Raw genomic sequence first — 24,941 nt, forward strand, 5'->3', positions numbered from 1 at the left:
TATAATTTAATGATTGAAGGCATGTTTTAGTTATAGCACTTAGCAAAGAATGAAGTATATACTCATTAATTAAAATTGTAATCCCATTATAACAAAATTAAATCATCCAACATACACAAACATTTTTATCTTATTTTTTGAGTTATTCTTAAAAAAGAAATAGTATATAACAAAGTGATAATAATAATAATAATAATAATAATAATAATAATAATAATAATAATAATAATAATAATAATAATTATTATTATTATTATTATTATTATTATTATTATTATTGTTTATATCATCCCTCCAACTTTCTCACTTGATCAAAAAATCCTTGGACTATTTTATATTCCAAAAAAGTCCTTTTTTCTGTCATTATAGCTTATTTTTCGATATGTTTGTCAAAAATGATCCTCAGCGATTTTAAACAGAAACACAAAATAGTAACAATAAATTAAGATGTTAAACATCAAAAGCAAATATTAAACAAAAGAATTTTATTTTAAATAAAAATTTATGTAGTTACAAGTAAACACACAATATTAAATAGAAAATATACTTAATAACGGGAGGTATATTTCGTAGGCATGAAAAAATTGGACTTTTAAACTAAATAAACTGATGCAGGGATTGAAAAATAAGTAAACTAAAAAAGGAGGGATTGCAGGGGAAATTGAAATATCAAAGTGACTGCAGGGGATATTTGAAAAATTATAAGGACCAACAAATAATTTTCCCTAAATTATATAAAAAATTAATAATTAGATATTCATTTAAAAGTTTTTATATATAATTTTTAGACACAGACATTTTGTTTTTGAGATATAAAAAATTACACTTTCCTTTTTTTCCTTAGTGCAATAAAATTTATTATAATTTTTTTAGATTTAGTTGAAGTCACAATCAACTTATAATTGAGAATTACTTGATTGTTATTGTGTTTGGTTTGAAATGTTCTAAAAGATATTTTATAAGTAAATCTACTCATAATTCATGATGATTTATGAAATTTTCTTTTTTAAAATATATTCAAGCCATAAATATATCAATTAATGGAAAAAAGGGAGATAATATTATATGCTATAAAAAAATGTCATTTGATTATTTAATATATAATTTCTTCAACAATAAGGCATATAAATTGGAAACCTCTACTATCTATTTTATTATTATTATTATTATTATTATTATTATTTTATTTTTTTTATAAAGACTACAAACGTGGCTCTATAAGAGAATGCATCAGTTACGGTGGCTTAACGATTCTTAAGAGATTTGTTAACTCGGTTAGGTATTACATGGGTCAATTAGATTCTTATCACATACATAACCAGAAGATATTTCAAAACCAAACCAAGTTAATAAATCCTCCTTCCATGCAATTCTAGAGAGGAGGGAAATGACATCCAGCCATATGGGACCTCTACTATCTTCTTATTAAAACATTTTTCATCTTGTTTTAGATGTCATCATATTTACATGAAAAAGTATTTCATTTTTAATTAAAGAAAAGGCTACTTTTCATGAAGTATGACCAACTAAATTAAAAAGTTGTGTCCCTTTATCTAAAGTAACACATGTCTCTCCAAGGCTATTATTCTAATTTTGACCAATATAGTAAAATTATTTATTATTTATTATTTTTAGACACACGGATCAAATAGAAATTTTAAGAAAAAGAAAGGAAGTTAGAATATTATGACTTGATAAAATTGACAAATTAAAATACTTAATAATTAGAATTTTTTTTTTAAATTATTTAACATCATTAATAGTGATATGATAATATAATGAAAATGAAAGAAATTTATAGCATGAAAGCATAGAGTTGAATATGTTTAAGATAACTTTTATTTGAGCTTACTAAATTTTAGCTTAATTAATATTAATAAAATTAATTATTTTAGAATTAAAAATATAATCTTCCAAATAAGGTTTAATTAATATTAATAAATTTTAAACTATTATTATTTAATTAAATCTCATGCTCAACCGAACAACATCTAATGCATATTTATAAAAAACAAATATATATTCTTTTTCTGAATCTATTGTAAAATAAAAATATCTTTAAAATTAAAAATAAATTTCATTTTCTCCACTTCCTCATTTTTGCCCAAACAAACCATAGAAATGAAAACAAAATTTATTAGAGTAAATTACTTTTTAGTCACTGGAACTTTTTAAAATACCCAATAAGTCCTTCTAAAATGCACAAAGGTCATTCAGTCCTTCCTTTTTGAAAGGTGGTCTTCTTGATCCCTCCTGTTAGCTTGCACCGTGAGAATTTTGTGAAATGCCACCAATTGCCCTTTGTCCTTTGAGGCGAGAAGCATGAGTCCAGGTCTTTTTAGAGGCAAGGTTGTACTAAGAAGGCATGATGGTTATCGTACCATCTCTCCTTTGCTTGAGAAGTTTCTTTTCTTCATTCTTCTTGTTTATCTTGTCTTCTTATTTCTTGTTGTTATTCTTGGGTAATGGATATGAAGCTGGATTTCTTCTTCTTCATGGAGAAGCTTCTTCGTCTTCTTCGTTGAGAAGCTTCTTCTTCATTCTTCCTATTGCAACAGCTTGATGGAGGTACTGTTAGGTGTTATTTTCATGGTCTTATATCTTTGTGGTATTTGTGAACTACTCATCTGTTTTGGTTGTTTCCTTATTGTGAAGCATAGTGAAAGTTGTTTGGTAAGAGCAGTAGCAGTGAAGGTGAACATATATATGCGCTATCTTCATGTTAGATTCCAACTGATTAAATGTTTCAAGGTTATTTGATTTTCTCTTTTGCAGGTCTTTAATGGATTCATTTTGTGGGATCGTAAGGTATACTAATGATGGATTCATTGTTTATTTTACTATGTTGACCTGATGAGAATCTGTCTTGGCCGAAATAGGTGCACGTTGGTCTCTTGAAGCTCCTCTGGTTAGAGTGAAGTATTTAATCCCGGATGTGGTTAGAATAACTTCTTGTATCAACTCTAAAACTAACTTCACAAGAATGTGTGAAGTCCACCATATATTTAAAAAAAAGTGTAGTTGATATGCTTATTGAGAATAAAATGAAGTCACGGAAAAGCCTGCAGGTAGAGGAAGCCCATCAATGCTACGGTAATTTCCATTAGTGTATTTTTTTGTTTTACTGTTTGCTATATTTTGCATTAGACTATTTTCCATGGTATTTGTTTATTATTTTTATTACCGGTTTACTACCATGTGTTGAGCATTAACATGTGTATTCATGTTTACTCCTAAATATTCCTGTTTATAAATTGTTTTACATGTTTATATGTCGTTGTTCATATTTATAAATTTTATTAATCAATCACTCACAACATCTTACAAAGGCAACCATTATCTCAAAGCACTTTGTCGAGTCTATGCCCGATGTTGTCATCAAGTTCACATGGGGGGTGTACACTAGTATCGAATGCTCGACGACCCAATGACTCTGATATAACTACAATCGGTCACCTTTATGAGGATGCGAGGCACTTCAAGGATGCTTTATCCGACTTTGCCATTAGGTGCAATTTCAACTATAGGTTCATAAAAAATGATAAAGAGAGAGTCACTGTGGTTTGTGCCGCTGAGGGATGTCAATGGCGTATCTATGCCTCGCGGGAAGGTAACCTTGCCACTTTCAGAATCAAAACATCACACGATGTACATTCATGTGGTGGTGGTATTGGTTCAACATCACACCCGAAAGCTTCCAAAAAATGGGTTAGCAGAAAAGTAATTCAAAAACTCCGCGATCGGCCTCTATACAAAGCAGTGAATATACAACGAGATATGCTACACGACCATGGCGTTCGGCTACCATACAAACAAGCTTGGAGGGGTAAAGAATTAGCTCGAGGGATTCTACACGGATGTGATAAAGCTAGCTATGATATGTTGTTGTGGTACGCGATTGATTGCTCGCAAGGGTACGTGATCGCCAAGTAATATCCTGTGAGTGACACAAGGGTTGTAGTATTCCATGGGGCCAAGGAAGTATTATTACTCACTCTTCATCTATTATCTAGCCTACAATTCTTAGTATGAAGAACAAATGAAATAAAATAAAATAAACTAACTAATCTATGACCAGGTAACTAGCACACGGATGTAAACAAACAAGGGAGTATCAAGCATGAGAAGGGAGTATTTGGACAAGGAATCACCTAGGGTTGTCATTAAGTCCCGAACTAGGATGAGTTAAAGATGCATTGATGATAATTGAGACCTAGAGACCTCGTGAGTAGATTAGCCCCAATCTCTCGGTGACTAACCCCTGATCCCATACGAATGTCAATCGGAATCTCTTCCGGATTAACACACCTATGATCGCATTAAGTTCTTGGAGTTCTCTAATAGGAGTAAACCTACTATCCTTCGGCTTAAACCTAGCAATGGAAGGCTGCCAACACCCGATCTCTCGGCGTGTAGGCACAAGTATCCCCTTTCAATCTCTCCTAGATCTAGTACACATGAGTAGGTCACATCTACGCATACAACTCATAGTAGAATTACGGATCTCTCTATATATGTAATTCTAGGCATGAAAGCATGAAAGATTGAATCTCAAATAACCATCAAATTCAATGAAGAACAACATTCCAAGTTCATACACAAGAATACACCCTAGGGTTCATCCAAATCCAAACACCAAAATAAGTTAATCCCTCATAACAAGGGATACTTATACAACATACAAGGAAAAGAAAGACAATAAAGACGCAAGAAAACTCCCTCTACGGTCTTGGTCTCCTTGGATTGATGAAGCCTTGAATGGTGATGCAATGGTGGCTTAAAACTTCACTCCAACTCCTTCTCCTATGCTCCTCTCCCTCTTGGTGATGATGTGTGCTCGTTTCCCACAAGGATCGTCGCCGGAAGATGGCCGGAAGGCCTCAAGGATGTGTGGTGGTGGCGGCCCAAGAGGCCAAGAAGAAGTCTCCCTAAAAAAGTCCTCTAAGATCCCCTTATATACCTCTACAATCCCCCTTAAATTGACCTCAATCCCGGGTGGTATCCACGGCTCAATGAGGACCTTATTGAGCCCCTCATTGACATTGTTTGGGGTAGGAAAACTCCATAAATGCTCTTAGTTTTTATGGCTACAGTGTAGATCCCGGGCAGCATTGAGGCCGTATGCCATGATTCAATTCCTGGCTTGAAAACTCTCCAGGTGCTACAGTGGCAGCTACAGTGTCAATACTACAGTACCACTGCTACAGTACTCCCAGCTACAGTTGCTACAGTGAATACGCTACAGTCGTGACATGATTTTCTTCTATTTTTCGCCCAAATTATATCTTGGTGTCCTCCGTGGAGTTTCTGTGCCCTGCAAAGCAAATAAGACACGATTAAGCACAAAACGGGCATCAATTCTTATAAAAATACATGCTAGAGGCAACAAATATATATACAAAAATACATACATTTAGACACTTATCAGTACGCATGTAAGGTAACTGAAACCAATCCTGGTAGCATTGTTCTAATTGAGAGAGATGGTGAGCGGTTCAGACAGGGATTTTTTTCTTCCATGCTTTCCTGGATGGTTTTAGGGAGGGATGTAGGTCCATGTTATTTCTTGACAGTACTCATTTATTGGGGAGATACGGTGGTATTCTATTAGGAGCGACCGGGAAAGATGGTTATGAGGGGTTCTTTCACCTAGCATTTGCCATCGTGAACAATGAGACAAATGATAATTGGACATGGTTCATATCAAAATTGGGTGATGCACTCTATGGCGATGACGAACACCATGATATTATTACATTCATTTCAAATCGGTCCAAGGGCCTTGTGAATATTGTTGCCAAGGTGTTTACATCTGCCCCACATGGTTATTGCTTACACCATCCTCAGGCTAACTTCCTTAAATCAAATAGCCAGTTAGGGAAAGCATTAAAAGATAAGTGCTGGAGGTTGATAGCCAAAGTCGTATACACATGTACATCGATAGAATTCGACGCTGCCACAAATGAATTACAACAAATGGCAGCATAGGCACATAGTTGGCTGCTCCACAAGTCTGATGTATCACATTGGTCCAACTACTTGTTCATTGGTAGACGATGGGGAGAGATGTACTCAAATGTTGCCGAGTCATTCAACTCCTGCATCAGGGAAGCAAGTCACTTGCCAATATGTAACATGGTGGATTCTATCAGGTATGCCCGCTCCCACAGGATATTCCATTTCGGGAGGTTATGGCGCAATAGCTTCCTATATTTGGTTTCTACTTTAAGAAATTATGTATTGATGCATCATTGGAAATTACAAATTAATTATGCGTTTAACACTTTAAAATCTAGTGTTTCGGACTAATATCCGGTGATTTGGTTTAATATTTATTGTTTCTATTTACTATATGCTAGACACGGTTAGTATCTATTATACACGGTTACAACTATTGTTCCTTCATGTGGTACAGGTTCAAGATGATGAACACGATGTGCGATCGACGTGAACACTGCCAGACGTGGGATACTTACCTTTGCCCCATGATCCACAAGAAGATTGAGGATGTAGTTGAGGAGAGCAGGGCTTAGGGCTTTGGTCTTTGGTCGTTCGGATGGGGAACATTTTGAAGTGATCGATAACCAAAGCAATTATGTTAGTCTGCGCGATAGGGAATGTTCTTATCGCAGGTCGCAGGTTTATGGTCTCCTATGTAAGCATGCGTGTGCTACAATCATGCTGACCGATACAAATGTGCACCGCTTCATTAAAAAATACCACATTGTGAACTTATTTCAAGAGGCTTATGGCAATCAGATTTTTTTTATTTCAGATCATGATAAACCAAGGGATGACAACCGCGTGCTCCACTTTCAGCCACCCATTACCAAGAAAAGGCCAAAGAGGCCGAGACGTCGAAGGATTGAGTCACAAGCATATGGGTACGAGAATTACGATGCAGCGATGCCAACATGTAGGCCATAATATGGCTACTTGTAACGAGGTTATCGCGGATTGAATTTTGGGCTTATATATATATATATATTGCATAACTATGTCTTTTGCTTGGTGTATTCACAACCAATATATGTCAACATATTTCCTTTGTTATCAGTAAATGCATTTCCAATGTCATTTTGGGTCCATATAGTCCATTACTTGAAAAATCTATTAAAAAAATATACGTAGTTTATAATATTGTAACGCTTTCGCCTATGACAAAGTACAGTTTGATATCGTAAAGTGAAGTCCACAAATGTAACCACAAGCATAGTAAAGTAATCAGTTATAACAAATTATAAACTGAAACATCCGTTAGTAAACACAAGTTCCCAATTTCTAGTTCACTAAGAGTTATATAAACTACAACACACATAACTGAACAAGAACTTCTCAACGTAGAATGCATATCACTCGTTTGTCTCATTATTCGCCCGTTGTTATTGTTCCTCCACAAATGTTTCAGTAGTTGTTGTTGTCTCAGGTAGTTCGGCTGACTCAATTATCTCGAGTGGATTCTTATTTGCTTGTGCAAGGTTTGAGTCACGTGTGTTGTCCTCGCCTGTTGCATCCACGATGGTGCCGGAATTGTTACTCACTGCATACTCTAATCGCAAGAACACAATATCACCTGGTGGTATACAAAGGTCCTCACCATTCAATATCTGTTCCATAAATCGCATCGTATATATACTACAATTAAGATTGCCAAGCCTATGTTGCAGACATTGTTTCACATGTGTGAGTGGATACGAGACGGTGTCTCTAAGGCTGAGTGCCGCTTGAATATATTTGTTGAATAAGGCCCGATGAAAGCGTGAACACAATGGCAATGAGTCACATATCATGAAAGGGCATGTAAAGAAGTACAAGAGTTTGTGGATTTTACCATGTCCCTTGCTGCCTGATTATGCACAACACTTCTAGTTGATGTGTAGTGCATGTATTCTTGCTTGTCTTTCTTGAGAATGAGGAGGTGGTAGTGCTTGTACGAAACTATTGGCATAAGTACCAGCTCAATTGAAGAATAGTCATGCAAAGCGAAGGCTAACATCTTGTGCAGGATCTTGCTTGAGTGTTCCCTTTTAGAGAGAGTAAGGGCCATTGGTCTAGTCATGGTTGCCCTTTGCTTAAATTGTCCTGGATTTATCTTCAAGGAATCAAGCTTCATCAAGACGAAGGTGCCGATAATATCCTCCAGTACCATGTGCTTGTCATCTAACAAGGTGTACAGATGGGCACGACATGTGTGCCCCAATTCATTAGCCCAGACATATGTTCTGATTCAAACAAAAGATTTAGCACAAAAACAAAATAACATAACATAGATGTACCAATATGGACAAGGAAATGCTAATTGCAAACACATACTTCCAGTATTGAACGACAAAAGAAAAGAACAATTTGAATGCAGGTTCTTACACAGGAAAGTTAAATTTATAACTAATAATGTGTTATCCATACTTAAACCCCAGTTTGTACACCGTTAAGTTGTTTTCTAAACTGTAAACAATTCATGCACATTGAAACGAAAAATAAGTACCAATCAATATGACGAGTTAACAAGTTTTTCAAATTGACTTACTCATCCATTCGGGTGTTAAAGAAGACAGAAAGAGCCATCTGTTGCAATTTGGTCAGCCTTTGAAATCCTGCAGGCCTTTTCTTTGGTGGTACAAAGTTCGTTGGTGGTTGAGGTATGTCTCTGTCGGAATCAATGTGGGCAGCTGTTGCTTCTTGCTGGATGATATCGTGGTTCGATGCTTGTATGTTATCTGACCCAATGTCTGCTACATTAGGTTCCCCGGTGTTAACTTCAACTTGTGCTTCACTAACTTGTACAGAGTCAACCAATTTGCCAATGCCATCCATTGTTTCCTCACCTACTGCAGTTAATTGCGATGAAGGTAATGCGGTTTCCTACTTTCCTTTTATAGGTGCTGCTGACTTCTTTAGCGTGGCAGGAGTTTCCGAATGAGAAGCTGCTGCTACCCTTGCAGCGCGGGTGAGAGGCCTCTCGTACTAGTTCTCATTTGTTGGGCTCGCTTTAGTAGGAGTTTTTTTCCATGCTTCTGTAGCACGGGGGATGCTTCCTTCTGGAAAGGTATGACATCATTCTTTGGGTTTGGCTTCATCATGTCCTCATCATCCTCGTCCTTATGCGTTTGAGATGTTCCCTCTAAGACGATGATTCTTGCTTACAGTGACCTAATCTCATCCCATAAACGAGCAAACTTATTCTCGTCCAGACCCGATGAGGGGGAGGGGGACTTTACGACCACTATGTCTGATGCTAACTGGTATAACCTCTCGGTTGTGTCTATTGGATGATGAAATCTCCCTTACTTTATCGTGGCCTTTTATGTGTTTTTTTTGACAAATTTTGAAGTTTGGGGGTGGTAGATGACTTCACCAGACTGTCTTACAAGACCTTATAGTCAATTTTTCCAAAACCAATAATGAAATCTCCCTTACTTTATCGTAGCCTTTTATGTGTCTTTTTTTGACAAATTTTGAAGTTTGGGGGTTGGTAGATGACTTCACCAGACTGTCTTACAAGACCTCATAGTCAATTTTTCCAAAACCAATAACTTTAAATTCAAACTCGCCCTCTGGGACTAATGGCTGGAACTATGTCTTAATAATAACCACTCAGTTATATGGTTAAAGATATACATAAACTACATGGTCAGGGGATAAACATAAACTAAGATTTTTTAATACGATCAGCTATTTTCGATATTGAATATGGCTTTCTATATAGGATTCAGAAAATTTATCCTTCAAAGTTCAATAGCACACTACAATCAATTTTTGTAATTGGGAACGTCATTTTATAAACAAAATCATAAATATTTGACATTAAAGAGTATAATGTGAACTTCTATGTTGTTAACCTAAACAATTGACATTAGGAAGGGAACTGACATGAACGAAAAAGAGTAAAAAGAAACCACTCACCTCTTTCCCAGTGAGTGCCTCCAGCAGGTTCCCCGAGCTAGATTGTTTCTTAAAGCTATTCTTGCCATAGCACATGATGTGTGGAAATCTTCCAAACTGTGTTTTCTATCCTATCCCTGTAACATGATAAAACCAAATATTCAATGCAATGACGCATCCTCGCAGGTACCCTGTTGATGAAGACCTCCCAGAACACCTGTCTCTAACTCGTGCTGCAACATCCGGCACATCATCCATCAGCCACTTATGTGCCGCATGGGCCCAAGCATATTGATGCAATCTGGGTAGGTCATTGACATACTATGCTAGCCATCCTGGTGCCGAGCATGACGTGGTGGGGAAGAGCTTGAATCCCAGGATATACAATAACAACAACTTCACGAAGCTTTCCTCTTTGTTTCCATCTATCCTGATCACCAATGTAAATAACATCCTCACAAGGCAGACTCTGGTTCGGTCTACCCCTTTAGGCAGGAACTCCTCCTCAAATTCGCATTGTTCCTTCTTCATTCTGAAGTCAATAGCTAACCCGCTACACTTTAGACCAAGCATGATTGCCATATCCTGTGGCTTAAATTTGATGTGACTGTCACCTAGCCTGAATGTATTAGTCTGCTCATTATACACTTGCATCAGCAAATCTAACATAATGCGCTCTTGGACTACAGCCTCCATTTCCAGCAAATGTGCAAATGGTGTACGTCGGATTAACTCCCAATGTTTCCTTGTCATATTCTTCTTTAGCTTTTGTATGGTGTCCACGAGTGGTGTTAGGTAACACCTCCCATTCAAGAGGTTCGCAATTTGGTTGGGCATGTCGTTGATTCCTACATAATAATAATAAAAAATTCGGTTTACATAAGAAGGCAACCGTGGTATTAAATAGGTGCATATGATGGTAAACAAGAGAACAATGTCCTTACAATTTAGAATGAAATTGTGAACTCTAAAGCAAGAAAATAAATATGTAACATAGGACATAAACATCATGTGTGCTTCATGCTAGGTTGTCATTCAGGTTTCAAAAGTAAATCTTCGTTGTCCAATATAAATTGCTCAAAGTGAAGAAAACCGTATTCAGATGAAGAAAACACAGAACAAAATCAATAACCAACACATCAAGTGCTTTCATTGCCATAGAATTTCAAGATATTGTCTTTGGGGGTGAACATGTAACTCCAAGCTTGACTAATCCCTAAAACACTACAATTTTGCTCATATGCCCAAATCGAACAAAAGATAAAGATCAAAACTACAATGCCTACTATGAAATAATAGGGTTTCGCCCCATACAGTCAATGTGTGGTAGATTCTCTCGCGTTCTTTTGGGTTTGCGAAGAAGAACCTTACAAACTTTTTCACCACAAGGCTGGTGATGTCTCTGGCGCTAACGTTGTATCCTCCGGTAAAACCTAGAACTAAGGAGATTGAGAAGATGATAGAGAAGATGGTTTTAAGATTAACTTAGTGTTAATGTTCTTGAGATGTGAAGGATGTGATGGAAAAGTAACTTCCCTCTTGAAACTTGAACAACCAACATGGGTAAATGGGTAATTTCACAACCAAAATTCTTCTCTTCTGTAAAACATCCAAACCACCAATGGCAAATGAGTAATTTACAACTCAATTTAACTCCGTTAGTGGTAAGTTGGACTGGCAAGTCCATATTCTATAAAGAGGGACTTTTTTTTGAGTTATGATAAAATCAAAGGATTTAATGGTCATTGAGTAAAGACTAGATCACACGAGGGGCGCGGGCTCCTCCTAGGGGAAGGAGATGTGAACGTTGGGGATGCCGTTCAACTTACTCCGGGGTTCATCCGGGGTGAAGTAACGGTTAGGGCGGAAGTTTTGCTCAAGAGAGTTTTTAAAGTAACATTTGATAAGAGAGAAGGATGGATAGAGAGAGATATATAAACAAAGAAGGACTTCTTTATTGCATTAAACTTGGATGGTGGATACCAGGGAAGGGATGAGACCTTAAGGATGTGTGGGTGTTGAGTCTCTAAGGATGCCTTCTCCTTAGAACCCAAGGGGGCCTTAAGCGATGGTTTTAGCAGATCCTCAATTTTTTATTTGTAATTTTTACAATAAAAAACAACTTTGTTATCATAATTAATTGCACACTTGTCTCAGTTTTATTTAACTTTTCCATCACAAGATTAACTCTATTTTAAATTTTAAAATATATTAATTAATCAAATAATTTTTTATTTATAATTATTTTTCTGGAAATAAAGACAATCTAACATAGTGTAATGTTTTTTAATATATATATATATATATATATATATATATATATATATATAAATATGCATTAGAAAGATTAAAAATATATATAAATATGTATTAGAAAGACGAAAAAAATAAAGATAATGATGATGCAAAGCTAGTCAGTGCATTAGTTGGTATATAAAAGAATATACTTCCATTAAAAGCCTAAAATGCAATACACTTACAAACACTTAGAAACAACAAAAACTTAAAAAAATCATCACTTAATCCTAAGTTGTAAAATTATTTATATTTTTAGATTAGTGCATCTCCCCGTAACTATTTTGTAATTTAGTTTATAACTTCAATGACCCTTCTTTTCATTTCAAACAACTGAAACAAGCAACTTGGCAATATATTAATCCTTCATTAAGCTTCTAATCCAAGGATCAAGAAGCTTCAAAATTAATAAAAAAAAGCCGGTCATAATATACTATTAATATTTTTTTATCCTGTTATTTTTTAAAATATAACCCTCTAAACTTTATAATTATATATACATATATACATATATGGCAACCTTTGACTTTTATTTTTTTTAAGGGGCCACGGGTCTAAACTAGTTTGAATGCAGTAGTGAAAGCTCTATAAAATGAACTCAACATATTTTTTTTTAATGTATAAAAATTTAAACTCGAAATCTTTTACTTAAGTGACTCAAGCATCAATTGGTGGTATACATACACACACACATATATATATATATACATCTGTAGTTGATGAAAGATAGAGATAGAAAGATAGAGGGATAAATCGGTGCATAAACAGTAGCATGAAAATACTAAATCATGTACTTGCATTAGTTACATGGAGAATGATTTTTTTTTTAATAACTTCTCTAAGAGTGCCAGTAGAAATTGGAATGGATGGCTATGATTGATTGAGTTCCTGTTATAATCAGGATTTGATTATGTCTGATCAAGTTACTATACATCACCACTGTTCACAAGGAGAGAGCTATTGGATTTCAATTTAATTCTAAATATATTTTACGGCATTATTTATCCATATGCATATTCAAAAGTATTATTTTATTTTTTTTAAAATATGGATAATAAATCCAATATGAAAATTTTGCAAATTTTTCACAGTAAACATAATTACAACGTTTTATCTGGTTTGCATGAAAATTTTCACAAATCTACTAATCACAAGGTATATATGCAAAAAAAAAAAAAAGAAAGCCATTTCTTTATTAATAATTTGACCACAAACTGAAGCACCGGTCAAACGTAATCAAAATATAAACAAATGTTTTAAAAGCTTAATCAAGTACTTAATCAGATCTTTAGAAGAGTTAACCACTTTAGAATCCAACCGTACGTTTGACACGTGGCGTCAATCTATAGAGTAGCAGGTAAACACTTGATCACCGCGAGTGTGACAGCACCGACCGGTGAGTCACCGCTATCCCTTCTTCGTCTATTAAAAGAAAACCCACCGCAGCGAGGAGAAGAACAGTGTGAGCTATCTATATCTTTGAACTTCATCCCTAATCCTCTCAATCTCTCGCTTCTCCAGCGCGAACCAGGTCTCAAATCGAAGCTCAGAGGTATAGTTTTCATCCTGTTTGATGTGTTCTTATGTGATCTGTAGCATTTCAGTGGTGTTTCTTTTTTAGGAGTTTTTTTTTCTTGTTTTTGGTTTTCTATTGTGATTATTTGTTTTAAGTTTTGATTTTGAGGCAGGAGATTGCGTTAGGGCATGAAAAGTTTGGATCTTGATGGAGTTTTACTGGGATTGCTTCTGATTTTGGGCTATTTGGTGTGTTTGGATTGAGTGAAATAGGGTAGGAAAAGAAGAGGAAAGTTTTTCAGTGTTCATGTGTTTATCTTTCTTGTTATTTCATTCAATCAAGCATAGAAGAGAAAAATGAAAGCCATCTTTGATTTTCTCTGTGAATGAATGCTGTTTGAAAGCAGTGACTTTTTTTTTTTTACCTGATGTTTTTAGGTTTTAGATTTTCATTTTTTTCACGAAGAATTGAATTCCTGCTTCTTTTGATTCAGCTTGTTTTATGAATTTCAAATTTTGTTAATCTTTTGAATTGATAACTTAGGTTTTTACAGTACTTGTTTCAGTGGTTTCACTTTTACTGTTATTTGGTTTTATCTTGTAGTTCATGACGTAAAAGTAAGAAAGAAGAAGAACTCTCATGTGATTGCATTGTAGTTAGTTTTTTCTCTCTCTTTTGATTAAGTTTGTTTGATGTATTTCATTTGACTTTCATTGATGTTGCATCTGTCAGTAGTTTCACTTTTACTGGTAATTGGTCTTTATCTTGTTGATCATGCAGTTAGTTAAGGAAAAAAGAAAGGACCTTTTTCATTGTCATATTGAAATTAGTCTTTAGTGAATTTCAATGTGAAGTATGCACGTTGTTCTTTGCTAACTCCTGTTCAAAATAGCTTCAAATTTGGAAGGGAATTGAAAAAGAAACAAAATCTCTGTGCTAGTTCATGTATTTTGATACTCCTTTTGTCTCTTTGACCGGTTTTTGGGAGTAAGAGGTTGTCAGAATCTTGTTGTTCATGCAATAAAAGAGAAACGAAAGAACTCTCTTCGTGTTGTTTTGAAATTAGAGTTTAGTGAATTTTGATGCTAAATATGCATGTTGTTCTTGCAAAATCTTTGCTCGAATAACTTTAAATTTCGTATGGAACTGAAAAGGAAACCGATCCATATATTCTGAGACTCTTTTTATGTTCAACCGGTTTTCAGGAGTAAGAGGTTGTTGGCATTGTAGAGCATAGTTGCAATGTTGCGACAGACGCCGAGCAGGAATCAGAGAGCTAGAGGTTTCAGAGTGAAGCATGCTCTTCAAATCTTTCTCTTGACTGCTATTTGCATATGGTTGCTTTATCAGATTAAACACTCCCATGATAAGAAAAGAGAGATGGAAGATAGCGACTTCAAAACTTCAAACAAGATAGCTGGAAATGAGGACGGGAGATTCAACTTTGGTCGGAAGGATCTCCCTCGTGCTGAACAAATAGAGTCCGTGAACGATACTCAAGTTGAAGAAGAGAAAGAGGAAACTGAGGAAGAAGATGAGCAAGAGCCGAAACAGGAAGAAGCTTTGGATGAAGATGAGAGAGGAATTGGAGATGATGCAATTGATGAGAAGGACCACTACAGAGGTGATGAGGAGGTTGAGGAAGAAGAGAAGGATGTTAAAGATGAAGAAGCAGATGAATCAGATAATGTGAGGGATTTTCAGGAGGCACGAGAAGAAAATTACAGGAAAGATGATGTTGCTGGTTCTGTTCATCGAGAAACACAGACTACTGATTCAGATACTGGTGATGATGAAAGCATCGATAAAGCTGGTATGAAAGAGGAAGAGAAGCTAAATTTAGCTGATGAAACAAAGAATGTCATGGACAATAACAACACAGCCAATTCAGGAGAAGTCGATAATTCGAAAGTTAGTGTTTCAGGTGTTGATATGGCACATAATACAAGCACGTCAAATGATAATATTGCAGGAGTTGGTATGTCAGAGAATGGAAACACGACCGCTGAGAATCAGTCTCTGAATGTAACTGTTGTTGAGAAGAAAGAATCAGAGGACACAAACCATTCTACTTTAATGATAGCTGGATCGGCAAATAATGAAACTGAGATCAAGAACAATTTGACAACATCAACTGAGTCTAGCAATCACACAGAGCCACAAATAAGTGACGAACAAGCTGTAACTCGGAATAAATCTGAGCAGGGTGATGCAGTGACTGATGATGCTTCTCCACAGAATACAACAGTCATGTTAGAACCGAATACGATAGACAAAATAGAACCAAATACGACGGACAAGATAGAACCAAATACGACAGACAAGACAGAACCTATGAAGAACGACAGCACAAACGTAGGGAATGTTACAACTGAACAAACCGAGAAGCCTGATGGCACGTCGACTTCAATTACGAATGACATTGGTGATAGTTCAACTGAGGGTGTGGTGTCTAATAATTCTACGGATCATGTTATAACAGAGGAAGAGAAAGATGCTCCGATAGATCTATCGACCTTAGCTGAGAGTGTTGGTCAAAACTTGAGGAATGGAGATGATGAAGCTGTGGAATGATTACAAGGTTTTGAAGGGTGGATGGGGGGTTCTAACCAAATTGTAGAATGTAGGTTGCAGTGATGCCATTTGAAAGAACTTTTGGTATGTTTGCTTCCTAAGGAATGTATCTGTTGGAATATATAGCAAGATGACCATGATACATTAGTGAGGTTTTATATTTCAATGAAGGTATCAAAGAAATATGGTAACACAGTTTAGTTCCTGTATATTGCTTGTGATGTTCTCTTTGTTTTTTGATCTTTTTTCTTTCTTGATTTTGGTGGTGAAGAAATATTCATGTTTGGGAATTTCAGGGAATTGTGTTTGATTTGCTTTATAGATCATACACACACACCATTGATGAAAGTTTCTATTGGTTATTATTATTATCTACAAAGTTAAAATATTTAGATACCTTTGATTTGGTAAAATCAAATTGTTCTATTTAAAGAAAATTTTTTTTCAGTACTGTTTGATTTACAATTCATGTCCTCCAATTATTGTGTGCTTTTAAAATTCTAATTGCCGTGGAGTGTAAAACCTATGTCATGAATCATGATCATATGTATTTACAAGCATATGCTCCACAAACTTAGCAATTGTTAAAAGCTGTTGAGAGACAGTTTTACCCTTGTTTATAGAGCTTGCAAAACTTGACAGTTATTCAATTTTCTGAAGGTAAATATGTAAATAAACTTTTCATTGTAAACACATAACATCAATAATCTCTGAGAGCATGTATCAAGTCCAATAATTGAACATCTAACCAAAGGGTACATTGTAGTAGAGAATATGCAAAAATGCAAAAAGGATAAGTGCATTTTGAATGTCTACATCACATCAAGCATATTTTTAATTGGAAATGCAAGGTTCAAGAACATTATTAAGTCTTTACAATGGAAAACAGGGAACAGAAATATCTCTCGAACATAAACATCTGAGTTTTTATTTGCTCAGACAGGTCACAGGTAACACAAAAACATTGAGCCAGAAATCCACAAATAATACTCTAGTGATGATCCTCAGAGTGATGCTTTATCTCGAAAAGGCCATCGGGACCTGCGACAGAAATACATATTGTTGAAGAATTGTTAGGATGACAAAAATCAGAGAAGCATGCTATTGAAGAATTGCTAATGGGTATCTAATTAAAAGGAGGTCAAATCAGTCTTGCATGATAGTTCGGCGAAGTGAAGGCGGTTACATATGAGAATGGGTGATAAATAACATTGATCTTGACAAAAGGCTTGTTTTGGTGTGTTACATATATGCATTGTTTACCTCGTTGGTTAGATATGGTATATTAGTATTAGCCATAAAATATCATTAATCCAAACAACACATTAACATGTTCATGTAAACTTTTCACTAAGTCAAGAATTGCTTTTTGAACAATTCAAACCCAAAAAAGAAAAGAAGTATGTACTATCAATTGTTTAAGCCAGACTGGATTGTATAAGTAATATTGATCTGATAACATGCTGAAGGAAAAGTAAAAGGCAATATCTTGGATCAGAAAGTTGCTGCAGGTAAATCAACTGGACAGGAAATAAATCAAATATAAACAAACAATGACTACTCTTTTGTCCTCCTCAGTACAGGACCAAATATTCTGTGTACTCAAAAAAGCTAAAAGTAGATCATTTCTGATTCCAGTAAAGAAAAAAGCATAGAACAAAATCCACCTTGAACAATAAACCAACACAGGAAACTTTTAACAAATGGTATAAAATTACTTGCTTTTGCCTCTATTGACAGAAGACATGTTTGTACCTAAATCTAAAATTGGTATAAAGAACTAAACAATGACATATATCCTACTGTAAAAGCCAGCCAATAAAGAGGCAAGGCGCAGTAAGATGCCCACCATACTTGTCTATGCCACCCTGAGGAATGAGGATGCTTATTAAGACCTGACTTGGAAAACCATTAGCTTAAGGCAGACCTTGACACCCCAGCACTAACAAGAAATCACCTCTAATTTAATTTATAATTTTTATTGTCAGCTAATAATTTTCCAATTCCAATTTCTTTTTTTCTCTATTCTCACTCAATCTAAGCAAACATTAAGTGTCTACCAAACAACACCTTGCAACGGCAAAACCATTCTGCCTCCCAGTTGCCTAGCCCCAAATTATGGGAAAAGTAGGTATCACGAATCCACACACTATCAAATGCTCCATCAACAAGTGAACAATTAATCAAGGTATGAAAAAAAAATGATGAGAGAACATATTACAAACAGCAATGAATCCATGATATTCCATTATCCAATCCCATTCTCCCTTGTTACCTGGCTTAAATTTGTGGGAAAAAAAAAAAAATTGGTTGCATTAATCTATCCACTAGCAACTGGCAAACTCAACGAAATAAACAACTAATCTTGATATCAAAGAAGACCAAAGGTACATAAATCCAATGACAATGAATCCATGAAACTCCTTTATCAGACAACTACTCTCACATTCATCAACAATCTCATCCCAATTTCAGCATTTTGACCAAATGCCACATAAATCATAGCACAATGACACATTATTTTGTTCTACAACCATCAGCATAAGGAATAATAATAATTAATAAGAAAATTGATCAAGTAAAACTTTGAAAAATAAAAATATAAAAAGAAAACATACCCCATGGGAATTCCTTGGTGCGGATGCGCAGATATGGATACGCCTGCAAATTAGGGTAAATTTTATTTTATTTTAATTTATCAATCTTTTCCAATTGAAAACGTGAATTAAAGAATCAACGCATCAAAAAAAAAAAAATAAATAAATAAAAAAAGACAATCAAATGGAATCGTATACCGGAGGATCGGGGGAGTGGTGATGACCCTTGGAGAGATTATAGATCGAAAGGATCGTGCATGTCGCGATACCTAGGTATGTGATCTTCTCCCATTTTGCAGCCTCATCTGATCAATGAAAACAAAGGATCAACACAAACCCTAATTTACAAAACCTAAAAAAACCACAGATATAGAAATCGTACAAGCATCATCATGGTGAGCGGAGGACGCGAAGCCCCGTCGTCCGGCGGTCGTTCCTCGGCGGGAGCAGGCGGCGGCGCCCAGTAGGAAGCCTGATCTCACGATCGAAGACGCCATTGTTGCTTCTCCAAAGTCCAACGAGCCCTAGAAAATGGAATGGTGTTCAATTTGGGCTTTTGGTAATTGGTATGATGCTCCTGCGGTTCAACGATAAAGGTGAATTTTTCAAAAATATACCTCTAAATATAATTTAGATTGGCAACATGAAAAATAGCTAGAAAAGAAAATTTTTTCATGAAATATTTTTACATGGAAAAATTTTCTATGGAAAATGAAAAAATAGTCATTTGATTGGCATTATTTTTTAACGAGAAAATAAAAAATTTTCTATGGAAAATTCAGATTTTGTTGTTTGATTGCCCTTATTTTCCATGGAAAAAACCTAATTTGTTGTTTGATTACATCAATTTTCTTTAGAAAAAGTTACATTTTCCATAGATTTTTTTTAAAATTATTAAAATTGTTAAAAAAATATTTAAAAAAACATTTGATAATTATAAACATCACTACATGTAATTGAATCTCACCATCAAAACGCCTCGGGATCTGTTCACTGATTTGGATAAATTTAATTAAAATATTATCAAGTTATATAATTTATTTTTTTTTTTAAAAAAATTAAAATAAAAGAAAAAACATTGAAGTTGATCCTTATCCCAAATTTGATTTGTCTCGCAAGTTATTTTTTCAAATAGCTCCTTAAATTTTCCCAGGGTGGAGGCAGGAAAAATTTTCCACTGATTTGAAGGAAAATAGGGTCACATGACAGAGTTTGTGGAAAAATTTTGACAAACTAACAGGCTAAAAAGCTAAAAAATGACTCGTGGAAAATTTTTCCAAGGAAAAAAAAAGGCAATTAAACACAGCCTTAGGGAAAAGTAAAAAAAAACTTTTTTTTAGAGATTTGCAAAATAAATAATTTGATTTTTTTTATTGTGGTTTTCCATATTTGCAAAAAGAGAAAAACCATTAATGATATTAATTTTGTCATTTTTAATAGGTGCAAAATTGTCCATTCATGTAAAAAGCCGCCACGTGTCATAAAAAATTATAATTTTTCAATATGATTTTTTAACATGATTTTATTTGATTTTTGGAATTTAAGTTTTTTTTATTTAATAGAATTTTTGAAAAAATTAATAAAATTAATATATATCTATATTTTATATAAGTTAGTTTTAAATGAAATGATGATTTTTGTTAGAGTAATAATATTACTTGTATATGCACGGTATATTTATATGTATATACCCTTAAGTGTACACCCTCTTGTATACATTATTCTTGTATTTATATGGGTTGGTTTAATGAATATACAACTCATTCCTTCTCACATATTTTAGCTATCATGGTATCAGACGCCCGTCGATCCCATTAGAAGGTTGCTCCGTTCTGTCTTTGATGACAAAGTCATTTGTTTAGTTCTCCTCGTTTTGCCGGAGTTCTTTGCCGGGTAGCCGATCTCGCCGTCTATGACGTCAATGTTTCGCCGTCTATTACTTCGTTTGACGTTTACTTGACCCTTTCTTGCCAGTTTCGACATTTGCTTGTTTTCTTCCGGTCGTCGTCGTCTGGGCCGATTTCGCCGTCTATGACGTCAATGTTTCGCCGTTTATTACTTCGTTTGACGTTTGCTTGATCCTTTCTTGCCGGTTTCGACATTTGCTTGTTTTCTTCCGGTCGTCGTTGTTTGGGCTCGCTCGCCGTCGTGATCCCGTAGCAGACCATCAGTCCTTTGTCACTGATTAATCTTCTCTCGCCGTTGATCAGTCCAACACCGTCATCAAGCTCTAGCACATTCCGGTCACGAGGAAGCTATCAACGTCGCCACTGTGCTCGGAACCTATTCATCACAACAGCTAACTTCACATGGGCGCCAGATCCAAAGGCTTCACAATTTCCAAGCGTAGACATATCTTGGTGGCAAGCATCCTCAATCAAAGCCAGTTACCCAACATCCACTACCACCAGTGCTTTGTTTAAATTATTATCTTGTTACTGTTATATATATATATATATATCTATATAAATATATACATTAAAAAAAACAAAAAAAAATCGCCAGCATAAGTCCCTGTATTATTTTAGCATTTACTTTCTCTCTCCTGACTCTTTCTTTCTCTCCATTATTATTTATTTTATATATCTATCTATATATTAAAAAAAAAAATGGCATCATCTTCACCATATTTTCTAGCTCCACTTGATATCAAATTAAATGGTTCCAACTATAAAGAGTGGTTTACTACATTTCGTATTGCTTTACTTGGTATGGATTTGTTTAGCCATGTCGACGTTACCTCTCCCCAACCGGCTACACCCGATGCCTCGTGGACACTTAGTGATCACCGTACGATGACCATTATCTGTCAATCTTGTGAAATTGATATTCGTATGGAAATTGGACATCTTCCCACTGCTCATGCAATGTGGGAACACTTAGGGTGTATGTTTGAGCATTCCAGCTCTGCTCGTCAGTATGCCATTTTACAGGATCTTACTCATGTACAACAATGTGAGCATTCCGTTCGGTAGTATGTCAGTGATCTGCGATCCTTATGGCGTCAACTTGATTCTTTAGAAGGGTCTACCTGTCTGACATGCACATGTTGCAAAACTCGCACTCAGTCTCGCCAAACACAGCGTACCTTTGAATTTCTGATGCGTCTTAGTCCTGATTTTGAGGTTGTTCGAAGTCAACTTCTCAATCGAGACCCTCTTCCATCCTTTAACTATGTCATTCGTAGAGGGGGGCACGGGCCGTCATTTGGCCCGGCCCGGCCAAACCCGCCGGGTCGTCTGACCCGGCGGGCCGGGCCGCCAATCCGTAACCGGCCCGCACTGTAGCGGGTCCGGTTACGGGTCCTGTTTTCTCAACCCGGCGAACCGGCGGGTCAACCTGCCGAGTCAACCCGGCGGGTCGCACACTGAGTTAACCCGCCGGGTTGCTATTCTTTCTCAAAAAAATTTCATAATAAAATTGCCTCTCCACAGAGAGGAACCCTTGACCTCTATTAACTTTAAGTGATGCACAAACCAACTCCACCAAGTTTTATTTGTTGACCATCATTATAGATTTATATATATACCTATATAATTGTTAGACATCATTAATTGTAAAACACATTTATGTGTATTTTGTGCTTATAAACAAACATTTAATACAAGTAAACATGTGTTGGACTTAACAAATTCTTAATTATTTTCATCGAAATATAAATTTATATAAATAATTAAAAGTGTGTTTTAGTATTATTTTTTTTTAAAAAAAAAGGGCGACGAGCATATGTTTTTATGGCATGTCAATGCGGGGTGCAACATCACTCTTGAATTATTTTCTTCAACGAATATTAGAACCCTCACCACTCCGTACTTTAGACAAGAGGTTTATTATTTTTTTCATCGACAAACATAAATAAGTATAAAAAATAACTCCTTAGAATTCAAGACCAAAAGTAAAACTTAGATAGATCTTAATAGATATATAGATAAATAAGTGTGTGACAACTCTAACAAAAAATTAAAGAACTAATATTAATCACATTAAAAAAATTGTACATACAGTTTAATTAGATAGATAAATGAATTTAATGAAATATTTTTTTGCTCAAAATTATTTTCAAATTTTTTAAGTTGTCTTGACTTTATCTAATTCATAAGAATTTTATTTTTCAAAATTATTTAAAAAACTTAATATAAAATATAATTTAATTTGTTTTAACAACCATGATAGAAAAAAACATTCTTTGAAAGGATGGTTAGGAGGTGGGAAACTTTTATGAAGTGGCCCGAGGTTCGATTCCATTTCAATTATTTTTGAATTTTTTTAATATTTTTAATATAATAATTAATAAAATCAAAAAAACCGCTGGGAACTGGCGGGTTGAGCCCAACCCGGCGGGTTTGAGGAACTACGGGGCGGGTGCAGGTCGGTTTCGGTGACCCGTGACCAGCCGGGTCAACTCGGCCCGAGCGAGTTAATCTTGTTATGCGGGCCGATCAAAGACTGACCCGGACCCGCCGGGTCAGGCCCGGCGGGCCCGGTTAACCGGCCCGTGCCCATGTCTAGTCATTCGTAGTGTTATTGCTGAAGAAACTCGTCTCAACACATTATCTCCACGACTTATTCCTATTGGCACAGTTCTTGCTGTGACCTCTTTACGTTCCACTCGAGTACCCTCCATCCTTTCTGGGCCATCAGCTCCTGCTTCATCGACCTCTTCGCGGTCCTCTGTTATCTGCCATTATTGCAAGCGTCTTGGTCATATGAAGAATCAGTGTCTGAAGCTTCAGCAACGACAACATCAACAGTCATCCCAGACTCGCCCTTCTCCTCGATCTCCTGCTTCCGCCTCTCATGTTGCTTTTGTCTCAGCCTCAGATTCTCCTTCTGTTGATCTTCTTTCTCAGGTTGCTCAGCTTACTGAACAGATTCATTCCATGCAGCGCGCTTTGCCCTCCAGCGTTTCCTCTACTATGTCTGTTGCCTCTGGTATGTCTTCCTCTTCCTGGATTTTAGATTCTGGTGCCACTCATCATATGACTGCTGACACTTCTAGCCTAGTCTCACTTATTACGCCTCATACCTTTTCCAGTGTTTGCACTGCTGATGGGAGTTTTCATCCTGTCATACAGTGTAGACGTCTTCAGTCCACTTCATTTGATATTCTTGACGTCCATCATGTCCCTAGCCTAGCTCTCAACCTTCTTTCTGTTAGTCAGCTCACTGATCATGGTCTCACAGTTACCTTTTCTTCCTCTACTTGTACCGTGCAGGACCATCTTACAGGCCAGAGGATTGGGATCGGGCGTAGAGTTGGCGGCCTCTATCACTTAGACTCTCTTCATCTTCCCGCTCCTCCATCTTCTAACATTATCGCCTATGTATGTTCTTTTGATCGTTGGCATAGTCACCTAGGTCACTTGTCTAGTTCTCGCCTGAAACTCTTAGCCAGTTCATGTAATCTTGGCTCTGTTTCTTTCCTTCCCTCACATCCTTGTCTGGGTTGTAAACTTGCTAAATCTACTACTCTTCCTTTCTCTTCACGAGAATCAATTTCTGATCTGGTTCATTCTGATGTTTGGGATCCTGCACCATTCTCCTCTCTTGGTGGTTACTTCTATTACATATCTTTTATTGATGATTTCTCGCGTTATACTTGGCTATATCTAATGCGTTCCCGATCTGAGGTTTTGCTATTTACTCTCAATTTGCGCAAATGGTATATACTCAGTTTGGTAAACGCATTAAGATTTTTCGCTCTGATGGGGCACGCGAGTATCTCTCTACATCATTTCGCACATTACTTTCAACTCACGACACTCTTCCACAGCAATCCTGTCCTTATACACCTGCTCAGAATGGTATCGCGGAGCGTAAACATCGTCATATCTTAGACACTACACGTGCACTCCTTTTTACCTCTTCTGTCCCTCAATCCTTTTGGGATGAAGCCATCCTTACATCTGTCTATCTAATTAATCGCATTCCTTCCACCACTCTCTCTGGTATCACACCTTATGAGCGTCTGTACTCCATTCCTCCCTCCTATGGTCATCTTCGCACGTTTGGTTGCACTTGTTTTGTTCTCTTACCCGTTGTCGAGAGAAACAAACTTTCTCCCCGTTCTGCTATGT

At 36.0% G+C, this 24,941-nt stretch overlaps 2 protein-coding genes across 3 annotated transcripts; one reads left to right on the forward strand and one right to left on the reverse strand.

Moving 5' to 3' along the window:
- The first annotated feature begins 13,612 nt into the window (after window positions 1–13,612).
- Window positions 13,613–16,476, forward strand: LOC120278042 (cilia- and flagella-associated protein 251-like). 2 transcript variants are annotated; one of them, XM_039284939.1, is made up of 3 exons: window positions 13,613–13,729; window positions 13,866–13,966; window positions 14,899–16,476. In XM_039284939.1, the coding sequence occupies exon 3, from the start codon at window positions 14,936–14,938 to the stop codon at window positions 16,265–16,267; it is 1,332 nt and encodes a 443-aa protein (XP_039140873.1). In that variant the 5' UTR covers window positions 13,613–13,729; window positions 13,866–13,966; window positions 14,899–14,935; the 3' UTR covers window positions 16,268–16,476. The 2 variants fall into 2 exon arrangements, with proteins under 2 accessions (XP_039140873.1, XP_039140872.1); XM_039284938.1 differs by lacking the exon at window positions 13,866–13,966 and having other exon boundaries at window positions 13,614–13,729.
- Window positions 16,477–17,003: 527 nt separating this feature from the next.
- On the reverse strand, window positions 17,004–19,413 carry LOC120276716 (cytochrome c oxidase subunit 6a, mitochondrial). Its single transcript, XM_039283394.1, has 4 exons — window positions 19,247–19,413; window positions 19,063–19,169; window positions 18,886–18,928; window positions 17,004–17,308 (listed from the first exon to the last, which is right to left on the reverse strand). Exons 1-4 carry the CDS (start codon window positions 19,359–19,361, stop codon window positions 17,259–17,261), a joined length of 315 nt encoding a protein of 104 aa, XP_039139328.1. The 5' UTR covers window positions 19,362–19,413; the 3' UTR covers window positions 17,004–17,258.
- Between the last annotated feature and the right edge of the window lie 5,528 nt (window positions 19,414–24,941).

Source organism: Dioscorea cayenensis, chromosome 15, assembly GCF_009730915.1.
Source record: "Dioscorea cayenensis subsp. rotundata cultivar TDr96_F1 chromosome 15, TDr96_F1_v2_PseudoChromosome.rev07_lg8_w22 25.fasta, whole genome shotgun sequence".
Classification (NCBI taxonomy): domain Eukaryota; kingdom Viridiplantae; phylum Streptophyta; class Magnoliopsida; order Dioscoreales; family Dioscoreaceae; genus Dioscorea; species Dioscorea cayenensis.